At 35.0% G+C, this 16,615-nt stretch overlaps 2 protein-coding genes across 5 annotated transcripts in view; one reads left to right on the top strand and one right to left on the bottom strand.

Moving 5' to 3' along the window:
* Positions 1-5,359, top strand: part of LOC109032081 (protein cappuccino) — a 26,901-nt gene extending 21,542 nt beyond the window's left edge. For all 4 annotated transcript variants that reach the window (XM_019044019.2, XM_019044020.2, XM_019044021.2 and 1 more), the window contains 6 exons: positions 222-392; positions 703-795; positions 1,751-1,802; positions 2,613-2,768; positions 4,392-4,467; positions 5,142-5,359. In XM_019044019.2, the coding sequence (XP_018899564.2) occupies positions 222-392; positions 703-795; positions 1,751-1,802; positions 2,613-2,768; positions 4,392-4,467; positions 5,142-5,177 (584 nt within the window). In that variant the 3' untranslated portion in view covers positions 5,178-5,359. The remainder of the gene's footprint in view (positions 1-221; positions 393-702; positions 796-1,750; positions 1,803-2,612; positions 2,769-4,391; positions 4,468-5,141) is intronic.
* Positions 2,774-16,433, bottom strand: LOC140225079 (uncharacterized). Its single transcript, XM_072302577.1, has 3 exons — positions 13,396-16,433; positions 5,502-5,702; positions 2,774-3,344 (listed from the first exon to the last, which is right to left on the bottom strand). The coding sequence occupies exons 2-3, from the start codon at positions 5,624-5,626 to the stop codon at positions 3,149-3,151; spliced, it is 321 nt and encodes a 106-aa protein (XP_072158678.1). The 5' UTR covers positions 5,627-5,702; positions 13,396-16,433; the 3' UTR covers positions 2,774-3,148.
* Positions 16,434-16,615: the final 182 nt, after the last annotated feature.

The following is a 16,615-nucleotide window of genomic DNA, read 5'->3' as shown; positions in this document are numbered from 1 at the left end:
TGATTCTCATTTACTAACATTTTTTTTCTAACAAAACTTGTCTGAAAAAACTTTTTTGTACAATTGTTTTACGTTTACCTCTACAATTTTTTTTATACAGTCACTGCCACTTACAAGGAAAATTGTATTAAGTACCCCCCCCCCCTCTCTCTCTCTCTCTCTCTCTCTCTCTTATTTTGACCGATTTCCGTAATGATTTTTGGTTTTACCCTTTTTTTTAGATAACTCGACAACACTTCTTCACTTCCTGGTTAGAGCTTACATGAAACAGTGCTCTGATCCTATGGATGAGCCACTTCCTGTTCCTGAACCCAGTGATCTTGATAAAGCCTCCAATGCTCGCTTTGATGATATCACATCACAGCTCCAAAATTTAGCAAAGGATTTAGAAGGTCAGCCTCGCCGTCATTTATGCAGTTTGCCAAAAAACTAATGGTTGTATGAGAAGACTTTTTATATCTGAGGACAATAAGGTATCTGTGGAAAACAAATTTGGACACCAGAATTGATGAGGTGTCAATAAGAATGAAAAGTTTGTATGAACTGTCTTTTTTTTTTGCGCGTTGAATCCGTATTCTGTAACCTGTATTGATAGGGGGGGGGGGGGGGGGGCGGCTGAATGACTAAATTTGTGTCTTTAATTGTAAATCATGAAGTATAGTAACAAATGACATAATTATCATTATTATTAATTGTTTTCAGTGCATGAAAAAAAAATGGAAAAAGTCATAACAGAATCAACGGAGGAAAATGTGGAGCCTTTCAAAACGAAAATGGAGGCATTCGTCGTCCACGGTAAGGCTAATGATTTTATTTTTCACCTCTTTACATCTAACTTTCATCAGCATTGAACAACTTAGCATTCTTAACATGTTACTAGGAAATGTTTATGAATAAAAATTCTCATTGAATCTAATCAGGATTCTAATAACTCAGCAACTCATTATCAGTGCCAATGCTATTTCAGACACTTGTCCACTCACCAATTGAAACAATGGTAGTGATGACTGCTACTATCAGGTTGATAGCTTTAACCTTTCTCATGAAGGAACAGAACATTTTTCTCATAAGTGAATCCACAGATTATACGCAAACATGCCCACCGTCACCATTGCTGAAACTGCGAACACACGAATCTTGGTCTGTGATGCTGCAGACCTCCTGTCATAATTAATTTTCCTTAAGGAAAAACATTAAACATTCTATCTTAAAAACTTCCCTGATTTTTATTATCCTTGTCAAGAACGCTCCGCAAAAATTTTAAGCAACAGTGTTGGTTTTGTCTCCTTTGATGAAACGGGGACCCAGATTTTAAAACACTGCCAACAAAATTCACATTTTGGCTTTGCCCCCAGTGGTATGAACTTTGAATATTTGAATGCTTTTCAGTCTATCAACACAACCTGATTTCTTGCGAGATCTCATCCTCCTGCAGTGTCCAACTTTGTCAAAGCAACCGGTTTTATGAAAGTACCGGGAAAATAAGGTTCCAACTCACATATGATTGACTAAGTTGCAATTTTCAAGTAGCTAGACTAAGAAACTTATTTAGCATTGCAAGGAAGCACCATTAAAATTAAATTTCTAATTAATCCTCAACCAGCTGTGAGATGGATGTTTGCTTCCATGTCAAAGGCCCTTGGTTATTAGTCGTTGGGAATATTAATTTTGCTGCAGCCTTCTTTCTAATTAAGTAGTTTCTTCATTATTTTCTAAGCAGATATTTTACATGGTTTATTCTCTGTTTCAGCCAAAAAATGCCTGAGCGAGGAACAAGAAAATTTAGAAGACTGCAAGAAAAAGTATGTATCGTAAAAGAATAGCATTTATTTGATTTTGTAGTTGAGAGTTAAAGAACTGTAAGTAACTCGTACCTTTGGAAAAATCGAGTAATTTGTATTCTCGACATATTTAGTAAAGGATCTATATGTGTAAACAAAATTGGATGTAATATTTAATACCCAGTCTAAGATGCAGATTTTATGAATTTGCAAAAGAGGATGCAGGCGGTAGGGCTATCGCCTGATTTCTGGAATTAGTGAGATTGTAATTACAGCTCTTTTCCCTTAAATAGGTGCAGGATTAAAATTCAAGCTTCTCAATGGTTTTAAATGATATGACTTGTGTGAGAACTACTTATATCTATTGTCTATTTTGTTCATTCTTCACTTTTTAGAACGATGAGTTTGAGCTTCGGTAGTGTTAGATCAAACTTTGTTTTGCATTTTGAAATATTTTTAAGAGATCTTATGAAGATTTACCTTTGAACATTGGGGGAGCTTGGATGTTTGAATCCATTTTTTTACATTTAAGGTCTGAAACAATGGAATTTATAAAAGGAGATTTACCTTTGAACATTGGGGGAGCTTGGATGTTTGAATCCATTTTTTTACATTTAAGGTCTGAAACAATGGAATTTATAAAAGGAAGGATCCTATCAATCACTCACATACCTCTCGCAAACATGCGTACCACAACTTATAATGCTGCAGATTTCTTTTCATAATTTGTCGTAAATGAATTTACGTATTATTCCTTTTCTGTAACCACTTTATAAGCAACAGCCTTGTATACATATTTTTTCTTCAACAATTTATCTTCACTTTTTGCAGATTTCTGGCAACCATCAACTCTTACTGCTTCAAACCAAAAAGTGGCTCTCAGGAGTCAGACATTAGTCCCAAAGATTTTTTTCAACTATGGGTATCCTTTTGTTCAGACTTTAAGGATATTTGGAAAGTAGAACAACAAAAAATGATTAAAGAAAAGTAAGTTTTGAGTTCAATTACTTTATTCAATGAAAAACACCACCCACAATCTATGTGGTACCTAATAATGTTTATTCTGTTGACTGCCCAGCCAGCGAGCAGGGGCCAGCCCTTTTGAGTCTACATCAGAAACTCTTATTTCTAAGGCAATACTTGAATCTTGCAATAGTCCCTTATTGACAACAACATGAATTTTAATTTGTAGCACTCAATTTTCAAATTGAATGCAGCCAACAGTTTCAGTTTCCAACAGCTTGCCTCTTAAAGAATTAGGTAACAGTTTAAAAGTAAATTTTTTATTCACATCATTTTTCCTAGGTCAAAACTGAAAGAACAATCGATGTTTTAAATTTTCGAAGAACTACACTGGTTGTAAACTTTTAACCGCTTAGTTCCGTATTGGAATCGGTTTCAGCATTGAACAGATTGTAAATCTGCTCATTCTCGTCACAGGTTCTTCTTAATGGTGAAGGGAAGACAGCAAACTTGTCTAAACCAGGTTCTGCTGACGATGTCCTCTCTGACATTATTGTATGGTCCTGAATGTTCCTGTCATATCTTCCCTTGGCAGCGTTACTGCAACAGAAAATATCCATTAGAATATTGTGCTGACGTTATTTTTAAGGATAGTAAATTCAAGATGAAAGAGTGTTCAACATTTTTCTCCGATAAAGCACCCAAAGTAGGAATATCCAATTATTTGACATCCGCAAATCACAACTCATGTCGAATTCTCAATCAACGAAGTGGTTGCCTCTGATTTGTGTGCTACTTGCGACAGTACAGCTAATTGTACGCAATTTTTACCAATGGACACCCTCAACCTCCCTAATAAATGGTTCAGAAATGTCCCCCAATCATGCTCCTGTTGCGAGCGATGACAGAATTGAATCCTGTCATCCTGTCATTCCTTTCATTTAAAGGAAATTTTATATCATAAAAAATAGAGAGAAAGAACTTTTTCCCTGGCCCCCTAATTTGATACGAAGATCTTTGAAATGCATTATTGCAGATGAAAATCATCATCAATTCATTAGCTGCACTTAATTTATGAAATTTTTCCTCCAAAAAACTACAATTCATCTCCTCTTTGACTGGAGAGGAAAAAAGGAAAAAATAAACCAATTAGTTTCAATATTATTTCATTGAAATTTTTGCTGATTGATGGGAGCGTATCTTACCGCCAACATCATAGACTTTTATCCTGGAGGGTAGAAAAAACCAGAGGAAATGTTTTTTTTAAGTATAATATTGAAAATAAAAATATCTTAAAAGTAGCTAGCATAAGATTCGAACCTGTGATCTCGCAGCCATTAAACCAGCGCAGAGAAGTTTTGCTATTTGCTACTTCGCAAAAAAACCTACAAAAGTCATTTCTGATACTAGATGATAATTAAACAGGATTTGGAGGGCTCATTAGCAGTGACTGAAAAACCCCATCACCATCTATTGCTGCAAAACCACATAAAAATCAGAAGTGGTCGCTTCTTAGTCTCCCCTTGTCAGCAATGTTTTTACGCCTATTTTTTTTAATGAAATGTAACACTATTAATCATAGACTTTAAAGGGAATGTATTATTAATGTCACCCAAGTTAAGACTGTTTTTTTTTTTTTTTTTTTAGGTGGAAACAGTTGGAGAGAAAGAAAGAAGAACAACGCAGCCAAGTTGGCAAGCAAAAAATACAAGAGGGAGGCCTAGTAAGTTGTTTTAAAATTACATTTTTTTTTTTTTTTTCAGTAGATTTAACATTAATGCCTTTTCTTTTTAGCTCCAAAATGAGTCAGTTGCGAAAGTTGTTTCAGTGTAAATGAGCAATGATCGTGAGGCTGTAGGAGACGGTTCTACACAGCTGAATTCTTTGCCGAGTTGTACTAACTCAGTAGTTCATAATTTGGTGGAGTCAAAGAATAATGGCAATTGCAGAGTTCATAGCAAAAAGGCACCAGTTTAGATTCTTTTTTACATTGAGTTTTGAGTGCAGAAACTCTGTTTGAAAAAATTGAGTTGGCCTCTCTTTGAAAGAAAAATCTTAAGTCGACTCTAAGTAAGAGCGAAATATTATTCAAACAACATCATAGGAAATAGTTCAACTGCTGCCATGTGATTTCGAGAAAGAATGTAAAGAATTATGCAGAGAGACAATAGGCCTCTGATTTCGCTAGCCTTTGCCTGTGCTAGTTAAAGTGACCAAAAAAAGAGGCCTTCTTGGGCATCTTTGCACGTTTGCCTTTAAGGACTTCAGTGCAAGAGAGCGCCGCAGTCTTTTTGGGGTGTCAAGTTTCAAACATTGCAAGTACCTATGGAAGTTCATATCGTAATACTCCCTGTCGCAATAATTACAAAAATTCACAGAAAATTTATCGTGTTTCAGACTGCCAGACTCAGAGCCCTCACAAGGAACAAATAGAAGTATAGTTTCGCAGATTAAAAAAATAATTATTTTGGGAAATCATTTTAATTTCCTAGTCCTGCAACCGGCTATTCAAGTTTTAAGTTATTATTTACCATGTGATGTTTACATATATTTTATTTTATATTAAATTATAATAATTAAAGTAAAAAATAAATTATTTTATATTTTTGAAACAACTCTTTTTTTTTTTCAAAGTCTAGACTATGACTATCCTCGACCCTTGCTCCAATTTCAAAAGCTTCACTTTGACTCCTATCGGCCCTTCTTCTTAGTAATGTATAAAATATAAAACTGTAAGTGGGAAACATGGACACTCACCTTTGCATGCCACTATAGTGGGGGTAGAATATAAATGTAGTCTTCGCATATTCCTTTGCCGAGCCCTGTTTCATGGCAGATTCATTTCCTCCCAACTGCAAGGGGAACTTCGGGGAGGAGTTCATCCTGGTTTTCTCTCAGTATTCAAGTGATCTCGACCGCGCAAATTTATGTTAAGTCACACCACTTTGTGTTGTTGATCTGAAGCAAGAAAACAGAGAGCAATTCAAATTTTCTTTACTTTCTTAAAAAAAAAAACAGTTAACAATCAAAGGAGACATAATCAAAACAATTCTGGTTAAACAATCAATTTCAATTGGGCCGATTTTTTCATTTCTAGTAGTCCATTTATCTGGAAGCAATTCAAGAATGTAAGACAGGAGCTACTGGTTTCAGTTTGGCTATCTTCGGCCTGTGATTTCGGTGGCTATATTGAAAGCTGGTTTTTTTTTTTTTTTTTTTTTTTTTTTTTTTAAAAAAAAAATAAGTAACTTGATCAATGAAATACCTCATGGGCTAGATATTTTTTTCAAGTGTTTTCTATAAATACAGGAGGCACATATTTACTGAAACACCGCGTCTTTAACGAAATAATTTTCGATTGACTCTTCTCAACCATGTCTGAACTTCGGCAACAAGAAAAAAAGCGAGTATCAAATAAAGTGGAAAAGGCATCTGGACACTCGCACCACAAGCCTTGCCCTCACTTCAGAAAATTGAGAATGGCAGCTTTCATGTTAACAGTGGGTATCAGTTCAAATATCACCAAACTTTTGAGATTTAATTTTTTCAAGGCTATGAATGTCTAATTTGACCAAGTTCTGTCTGTATCTCATGTAAGAGTCAAAGGTAACAGAACAACTGATCAGAGTAAAAAGTTATATCAGTTCTTGATAAGTCCCAGTAAAATTTTTGCTACTGATTGATAAAAACAGTAAACCAGAGGACATGGTCAAAATATGGAAGCTCATGATTCAAAATCTATGAGGGGAAATTCAAAAATATTTTAGAATTGTGCATATTTATACAAGAATCGGGAAAATTTAGTACTTGACTGGATATCGTAGTCCCTGTCGCATATTCACTATCACACTCCATGATTTCCTTATTTTAAAGCCACTATCCATGGGTATTGTTTCATGATAAATTCTGTGACGAGTGTGATCTAAACCAAAAGTTCTGATCTCCTTTTCCCAGCAACTAACCATTTGCAATCATCCTCTTCAGGAACACTTGAACTCTAGCACTCACTTGCATTCAATTTTTGTAAAAAAATGCTTCTCATTTAGACATTTTTTTAAAATTGATTTCAATCAGCAGATTTGATCACATGCAATTAATCATATGCGAATAGGACCTAAAAACTCCTACCATCGTTAATTTTTAATGTAAGAAGAAAAGAAAGAAAAATAGTGTTGAATGAAAAAAAAATACAGTCAAGTTTATTAAAATTTCACAATAACTGAAATCAATCAAGAAACAGATAGTATGCAGAAAAGTTGATAAATGAAATAATGATCATATTGACATGTAAAGTAGCCGCACACTGCTCAGCTGCTCCTAAGTATGCATTTCCATATTGGACACCCTTGGAATTCAACAAAGTTTGTCACTCTTATAGAGAAATGTACCTTTTAAAGTCAATGTTCCATCAGATTATTAGGTGTCATATTTAGAGGTTGATTTATTTTGAGAACTGAAGGCACAATAAAGAGCAATGAGCTTTACAGCATCAACAGGTATTACTTTGCAAGACATCTGACTAAGTGAGGTATTAGCCAACTTATTCTACTGAGAATAAATTGTATCAACAATATTTTACAAAAGAAAGTCAGTATTTTTGCTCAAACACACTATTACAAAAACATTAAACAGAGCAAGTAAACGAGTTAATAATAAAAGTGTGTCAAAAAATATTTTAGTCATGATCGTTACTATGAATACTAGAGATACCAGGCTCGAATTTTATTGGTAACGGTCGAACGCAAGTTGAGAAACCTACCCTCTTAATTCGATTAAAAATCACAAGAATTATATCTTTAACTCAAGCTGTATGCAAGTTGAGCTTTTCTCCCAGCGGGCTCAAGCCATTGTTGGTGCCTTAACAGTGCAAAACGATAACCGGCGATTGAATAACAAAGTCAGTATTCTTCCCTCAACTTGCGGCCGATCGGAAATCTGCCAACAAAATTTCCGCCCAGAGTTGGACTCAGAGCAAAGAAAGCATAGATTCCTTGGACGGCGAAAACGTTAAGAACTCAGACTTTTTCTTCATTTTAGCACACTTTTTACGTAAATAATGTCATGTTCAATTTTTGACACGGCAGTGATGTAGACAAAATTTGTAGTAAATCTATTTTGCTGAAAGGTTCTAGATACAGTCTCCTTCAAAAATGACATCTGCCTTGGAAATTTTTTCATCTTAAATTCAATCCATTTGAGGATACCTTAAGACTATTGTAAGGGCTCATAAGAGTAGGTACCTATTATAAAAAATAAGGATCCCCATTCTAGCATTTAAAGATTACAAATAGGTAACTAAATCTGCTGAAGTCTATATTTTCTCATATTTGGAGTAATGCTTTAGTGGTAATCCAATAATAACATTAGAACTCAGCATTTCTAAATCTCTAAATCCTAAAAGAAAATCCTTGAGTAAAAATCACTCTGGTCTAGGTCTTTCATATCCACCTATTGCCTATTGAATTTTGAGCTCTTTGCTTCCTCTTCTCTACAGGGGGATCCAGAAGTTGCGCATCATCTCTATAACTCTTTGGTTTCTTGCCTCTTTTCAGGAGGATCCTGTTAATATTTTGGGGGTCCCCAAAAGGTGTTCCCTTTAACCTAGGAAGCACTCACAAACCAGTTTTTTAAATTGCTCGTCTTTTTCCGCATCCAACGAGTGGTCGTATAAGCTGGGGAACCGAACGGTTCCGGAGTTATGATCGATTGAAGTTTCCGCTCAACGCGCGCCGACCGATTTTCGCGCGCAAAAAAGTCGGATTTGACTGTTATTAAATCAGATTGAATGTTCAAACTGAGCAAAATGCATTATTAGGGACTCTTGAGGGTCGCTGAGTTCAGAAATTACAGATACTTCCAAAAAATTCACGTTTTTAAAATTACAGCTCCGTAGCGCTATTTTAGAGGCCCACTGAGCGCCGACCGGCCGCTCAGTGGTCCTGTACGGAGCTGTAATTTTAAAAACGTGAATTTTTTGGAAGTATCTGTAATTTCTGAACTCAGCGACCCTCAAGAGTCCCTAATAATGCATTTTGCTCAGTTTGAACATTCAATCTGATTTAATAACAGTCAAATCCGACTTTTTTGCGCGCGAAAATCGGTCGGCGCGCGTTGAGCGGAAAAAATTTCAAGTTTCTACCTCAGTTTGCTAAAAAATTACAGGGGTGATACCAAGCCAGTTGTGTGGGACTTCTGCATCACCCTGTAGATCTGAAGAAGTACCCAGACCAAGGGAATATATATTGTATTGTCATTGCTAGGATTGTGCAGCTTCCAATGCGATTCTTTACCCATCAGGAGCTTTTACTTTCCATGTTTGCTTTCTAAAATATTTTAATTTTACAAGGTAATTTTCCTGAATATTCTAGGCAAGGTTAAGTTAATTTTTACAGTAGTGAAAGAACATCAAATTTTTACGATCTTAGAAATACTAGATGGACACAAAATAGTGCTTAAATTTCTACTCTACATAACACTTTGAAGACAGGCAACAATGAGATAAAGTGAGCGACTTACCTTTTTCACATAAAAATTCATTAAATAATTTTTTCCTCTATGTGTCAGAATCTTAAGACTCTATACATATCTTTCAGTACAATTTATCATGTTTCCACCGGTTCTTCCAACACATAAAATCACTTACACTCAGATTTCAACAAATATCTGTTGAAAGTATCACATTAATTGAAAAAATCTACAAAAAATTCCAACGAAAGCGCAAAAAAATGAAAGAGAACTGTCAGCAATTATTTTGCCGAGAATTATATAATTAATTAGGACAAAACTTCTAAAAGAGGAAAACTGATACAGAGAAAAAATAAAAATAAAAAAAAAGATACATAAAAAGGTTTCAGTCTAAATTTACTAATATTTATCACAGCAACAGCAAAAAAGTGTGACTCAATTGAACCTCATTTGGCAATAAGGGACTACAATTTCTAGCTCATCCGCAATAACACTTATGTGCATAAGAAAACTAATGGTACATACGTTGTTGCTAAACTGAGCTAGAAATTTTAGTTCCTAAGAGCAAAATGTACTCCAATTGGCAAAAGAAACTCTTTGAGGATAGCAATGAAAGAGAAGGAATAGGAACGAGTTCTATTGGACCCTGAATTCCCATTAGAGCCAATGTAAAGACCCAAGTGTAGTTACTAGTGCTGCAATTTCACATGGGATCCTTGCGACTAATTGATTTCGGAGCTCATGAAAAATTTGTAATACCATTAATATCTGCTTAAATCCACCTTGGCCTTCGTGTAAGTACATTCGACTCTCACCAAATGGTGCGAGTGGTCAGGAAACAGGAAAAATGCCATTTTACAATAATTCAGCTGCCATGTAGTTTGTTTCTCAACCATTGGCCTCACTTTCATAACAAGCAAAGGATCCTGAGTTTACATGGATTTTGCGCAAGGTTGCACTGCAATAGGCTGTTACATCAGTGGATTGTCCTATAGAACTTGTCCTTGAGGGGGAGAAAATATTGCAGACCAAACTGGAAATTATGAATAGGCTGGAGTTATATAAAAAATAATACCTACGACTGACAGTTCACAGCCGCTAAATTAGGAATAGTGCATGTTAGCTGCTGTGCCTATATTCGAAAAATGAAAGAGTTTCAATGGACAAAATTACAAGGAGGAAAACGTTGTTCATCTAAAGATATGATTATTGGTACGGAGAGAATTTTTTCTTCTAGTATCATACCAATCTGAAGGGCAGTAAAAATGATTGACAAGGTAAATAATTGTATCCCTAAGCCTGAATAGCACCATTTCACAAAATATACTGTGGTAATATAACATAACTGCGAACTGAAAGTAATGTTAAAAAAAATTTAATTCCAGTATGTTAGAGATAGCACAAGAAATAACTATCCAAATCAACATTTTTTAGTCACCACACATTTAGGTGACGAAAGTCTTAAATGAAAATAAAAAGAGACTGTCTTTTATCATCTATTATAACTCACTGGTAATTGGTCGAGTTGTACTCCGTACACAATTTTTTTTGGTAAAACAGATTTTAAACAATCAAAAACTTGGGGTCACCTCATGAGAAATTGAGCTCATGAAAACGAAACAGGAAAAGAAAATCATGCAACTAGTTTCGGGTGGAAAAAATTTGTTCTTAATATTTTACAAAAATCCTAAAAACAGTCATCACCAGCAAGAAGTGTTCTCAAATTTTCATGAAGTGCCCATCCTTCTAATTTGAATTGATTCAACTAACGCACTTATACAGAAATTATGCAGGAATATTGATATCCACCAAGATAAAGTCACTTCAAAATAACTTCCTGTCAAGCTAACTGCTGCTTATGGTTGCTAGATTTTGGACTCAAGCACTAAACGGATTTAAATAAGTTTCATGATCAAACGAAACTAATAAAAGTTATCAATAAAAGGCATCTTATTGAAATTCACAGATTTTCTAAGCTCGCTGGGCAAGCTTTAAGAATGCATTTTACATTTGAGTATAGCACTGAAGGATACCTTAACAAGAGGCGGGCAATGAAAATAATTCTTCTCTCTTTCAAGTTACCCGATTTTAAAGAAGGGTTTTAACACAGTGAACATCACCAATATTTAAGGACATAAAAACTGAGATCTGATTTCAATGAGAAGGGATCAAGACTAGAGTTACGTGTATTCCTGCTTAAGAAGTTACCGCATTGTGTAAGAAAGTGTAAACGTATGATTTAAGAACTGTACAATAAGAAGTACCTGATTTGCACTTCATCTACACAAGCCAACAAACTACTCAGCCTATTGCCAGCTGAGATTAAGCACAATCAAATGATATACCTAACTTCAAACATGGCCCCATCCATTTCAGCCGAAGCGAAACTCGTTTTCTGAACTGAATGTACATTCTTGGCTCAACTACATAAGGTCAAGGTATGGAGCATGTTCCTGTGGTAGAGCAAGTGTTACAGGCTAGTAGAGAAGAGATTAAGAGAAGACTCATCTTGTAACAACACTTAAAATTCCTCGGTTTCAGTTTAAAATGGCTAATTTTTACACTGTTAAAAATATCAAGGAAACAGCATGTTTTTGGCTTGGAAAGAGGAGGTGAGTACTAAGTTTAAAGGGCAACAACAAAATGGGAAAAAACAGAGAAAGGGTTGAATAGTCAAAAGAACGAAAAAATAAGAAAGGTGAAAATCGGGGGGAAAGAGGGGGAAATGGGAGAATGAACAATGAGTTGATGTAGAGAGGTATCACCGTAAGTGGCTCGGAGCACAAAGAACAAGGTTAACTAAAACTTAAAGATGTCATATGAAATTGAAATGGATATAGTCAACATTCAAACCTTAACAGGGAAACAAAGACAGTTAGAAGGAAAAATAGGAGAGCTTACGTTTTGCTACCTACTGGAAAAGAAGGTTCATCCTTAGGGAGATTAAGGAGATTTTTTATCAAAATTCATTTGGAAGATTTAGCATTACTGGTTAAAAGGATTTGATATTTTACGAGCAAAATTAAAAATGATCTCATTTTGAAAGATCCCTACTTTGTAGAACACACAAAGTTGACACAGAGAGTTGTTCATTCACTCCCTGTGCTACAATTACCTTAGTTAACCTCAAATTAAAACATCTCTACTTTCTAGTACACACCATAATCGCAAAAAACAACTTTCAGAAGAGCAGTGGTGCTATTTAAAACAGTCCCAATCGGTTGAAAATGGTGGCTGGGGTCTCTCTTTGCTGCTCCAACCCTGCCTTTTTGTTGTCATCAAGACCTGCTTCAGCCTTTACTAATCCTCGACGGACGGAGCGGCAAAAAAAGACTCTACTGTTCACGGATATTCTGATTAATTCAAATAGAACAGATAGTAGCTGTTAGGCTCAAGTGTGCGTTTTTTCATTCATTTATCAGATGGATCGCAATTAGCAAAAAGGAACCAGCACGATTACAGTGTTTTCAAGATTGTGCAACTTATGTTTTCTTCTAAAAATACTTATTTTATATACAGAATTCAAATTTACACGATTATTTTTCTTTAAAATTAACAATTTTTTGGTGAAAAGCAAAAGTTATTTGCTATTATGGGAGATTTTTTGGATAATTATGAAGAGGCAAAATTTTTATAACAATGTAATTACGCTAGTTCCTTTTTGCTAAATGCGATCCAGATAAGGTATAACTTTGAACCATCAGCTAATTCGACAAAATGCTAATCAGCTTACATTTGGAAAGAAATGGCTCAGAAACACATTACTGGAGGACAAATTGAAAAAAAAGGGAGTATTGTAAATGCCTAGTAAACAATTCTTTTACCTGAATTTTTTTTTGGGACTTGGGTCGAAAAACAATACATTAAAGTTTTTAGAGGCTGAGGGGTCTTTGGTGAATGTTACCTTATCAAATATGGACTTTAAGTTTTTCAGAAAACATTACCCACTTCTCATAAGACAAGAAAGGACACTTGGAAAGGCATAAGCAGGGAAGGGAGAAAAAGGGTCTCCTCTACATGTATGAATTTAAAAAAAATGTATCACCACCACTACCCATTTAGAGATAATTAGATGCATAAAAGGGACTTCCATGTGTTGAATCATAGCGCTTCTTGAGGAATTTGCACTTCGATTTATTGCACTCATACTAGAACTATTCTACAACTAACAAAATATGCAACTTACCATCCACCGACGCAAAAGTACACAATTCTTCATGAAAATTTCTGAACAATAATCCGATCTGACTTTATATTGAGCGATCCTCAGTTAACGAGAAGGTGTTACTGAGAAAGCTTAATACTTGGAAAAGATAAGTGCGGCAAGTTCAGTACATTTTAGGGGTTATCATACAACCTTTTATTAAAAAGGTTTTAAGGCAAGGGAGCCAGACAATTGGCTCAATAGTTATGTCTGTATATCGTCTGTATATACAATCATTCAGGGATTGAGATCACCATGGGGATCAAGGAACTACAAAAAAGAATGTAAGTTAAAAAAATATTGAGTTTCAGTCATTGTTAAAAGTATTAAGATTAATCCTCTGATATAGATTCCAAAATTGATCAAGTATGATTATTGGAACATGCTTTAAAGCTCTCCAGCTCTTTTTTCCTCAGTTGTTGGGACTCACAACCATTTTAACTGAAGCTCTTACCCACTGTCCCTTTAAAATAAAATTGACTGACATCCTCTAAAAAAATGGAAATGAACTTAACTAAGCTTGGACAGACACATAACAATCAGCATTTTGGGGGGAAAAGTGAGTTAGAGGTAATTTGGAATGCAACTAATCGTAAATTTTTTCCTGTTAAAAATTCATTGCCGAGAAAAAATATGTTGAAAGTCAAAATAATTGCCAAACTTTGCCCTTGAGTCTCGTGCTGGAATAAAATTTAAACCTCTTTTTTTTCCTGTTCAAACCTGATGCATTTCTGTTAAATTCAGCTGATCTGCCTGTTAAGTCTTGATGAAGTAAGATGCAGAGGGGCAGTGCTGAGAATCTAGTCTTGACAATATCTGAGTATTGTTAACCATGAAGATAATGGGAGTGAGCGCTGTCCCATTAGGACTTCATCCCAAAAATGACAAGTCTCAATAGGTCATTTTGCCATTTCTGTTTACAATTGGTGATGGTTCCTGGGGTTCTTAAATTGTAAAGCACTTGAGGAGCATTCTTCCACAAAAACCATAGAATTTTTAAGGCTCTAAAAGGAAATTTTGATACAAAACAGACCCTATAAATAAAATTTGGGATGGTCTATAGCCTTGAGAAAACTTAAAAATAAAAAGCTTATCTAAATATTTAGGAGTCGCATGATGGACCCTATCATAATTCTTGGAGATGAAAAATTGATATTCATATTCAAGATGCATGACTTCATGAAGGCCTTGAGCAGATAACCTGAAGCTAATTATGATTGTTTGGATTTACGACTTTACCCGCAGAAATAGAGCTGCTGGTTCATGATTATGGTTAAATGCGGATTCCAGTGCAAAATTAATTTGGCCTCTCAATTCTGGAATTTAAAGCTTTTCCCAAAGGAATTTAAATGAGAAAGAGTTAAGGTTCAAAATAATTTTTTGACAGCAAAAATATGCAGTTATGTAGATCCCTAGAGAAATTCTACTGATTTGGTACATACGAACTAGGTTGTTTTGTTTGCCACTTCATGTTCTTCTTGTTACAAAAATAGAAAATGGGTATGTCTCTTTCATATTAATCAGATGCAATTAAGAGGACAAAACACGAATACAGGTTGAAGTATTTACAGAGGGGTATGAATCTTAAATCCTTGGAAAGAATCCATTATCATTCCCTGTTCATGAGAGACTAACTTCTGACATTGAAAAATTAAGTTGTCTGTAATGCCCCTTCATAGGCAGCAGGTCACCAGGTACTGACACACATGAAATTAGAAAGGGTGTATCTACATTAGCATCACAGGGATGAGAAAAACTTTTCGAATGATGTCCGCAGAGATAATACAAGGGTTCAGTCGCATTTTTTATTAAAATTTAATCTTATTCTGATGGCTACTCTTTGTTCAACAAGATATGTTAATGCAGAGCTTCCAGTGCTTTTCCAAATTTCTATGGCTTTTTGTTTAATTTTCTCTCAGTTCACACAAGGAAATAATAATTATTTAAATCGATTGAAGCTCAAATTTTGATGTTGCTTCTCAAAATAGCATAAAGTGAGACTAATGTAATCGCAAATTTTTACATTGAACACTTTTTCCATCCATAACAGGGAATTTTTAAACTAGACTTGAGCGCTAATACTTAGCAAAACATTTGAATAAATACATATTTCTTTAGACAGTGTGAAAAAGATTAATGGCCCATTCCTGATCCTTTCTAAGCTTATTATACTACATGTTTTGAAAAAGAGATTAATTTCACTTTGTTTCTAAACACATCCTAAGAAGAAAAATGGAGAATCAAGTGCGAGAAATAACAGTTCCGTATGCTATGAGTGGCAATTAATGTGAACTCACTCCGTCTGCAGAAAATGTTTGGTGTTGAATTACATTAGAAATGACTTCGATCATATACCACACACATAATTAACTGAGATCATTTGGGATTAAGGAAAAAAAAAGGCATACAGACGATTGCTAGCTTCTGGCAAGAAAATCTACATTTTACATTGCTGCTTTAAGCAACCTTCAAGATTCACCTGGTGAAATTCTAGCCAGTCATTGAGAGAAGCACTTACATGAGCCTTCAGGCTGGCGATATTGACAGTGAAACTGCAAGAAGACGTATTTAAGTGTTTCAAAATCTACCCTCCTATTTTACTTTTTAAGAGGAGGTTGGAACCACATATCATCCCTTGAAATTTTTGTGGGATATTCTACACAAAGAGAGGAAAATTCACTGAATTTTCAAGAAATAACTTTTTGTGGTTTCCCATGAAGAAAATCAAGAGACAAGAAGTATGTAACAACAAAAGACTGAGACATGCATTACTGCAGTTTCATCACCGATTGGTAATTGGCTGATTCAGACACTTATGTGAGTAATAAATAAATTTGAAGGGACCTACTGGTTGTAAATTACTTAATAATGAGTTTATGACAGTAATGAAATACAACTTAAGACTCACTCTGACAAAAACAAAAGGTGTTTCTCCGACACACTTTTAAGGAGGAGGCCCAATGTGTCAGAGAATTTTGACAGCGCTTGATGGGTACAAGTGTAATGTAACCGGAGCGAGGTCAACACACCAAAATTAGCAAGAGATGAATGATCAACACTTTCACGAAAGGTTAAAACGAACATGAGCAAGTTTTGCAAAAAAAATGAGAAAAAATTAAAAAACCTCGAGAGAGAGTTGAAGAAAAATCAATCGAGTAAGTAATAGTGTTTTAATTGCATTACACACATTCATTTGGTGACT

This window comes from Bemisia tabaci, chromosome 7, assembly GCF_918797505.1.
Source record: "Bemisia tabaci chromosome 7, PGI_BMITA_v3".
Classification (NCBI taxonomy): Eukaryota; Metazoa; Arthropoda; class Insecta; order Hemiptera; family Aleyrodidae; genus Bemisia; species Bemisia tabaci.
The sequence above is the reverse complement of the archived record's forward strand: the minus strand, read 5'-3'. Positions and strand labels throughout refer to the sequence as shown.

Bases quoted from the DNA above. Each gene is read 5' to 3' on its own strand.
- LOC140225079 (XM_072302577.1), bottom strand. From the start codon at position 5,626: ATGAACTCCTCCCCGAAGTTCCCCTTGCAGTTGGGAGGAAATGAATCT. The intron at 3,345-5,501 runs GTGAGTGTCCAT...TTTCTGTTGCAG, and splicing joins CACTATAGTGGCATGCAAAG to TAACGCTGCCAAGGGAAGAT.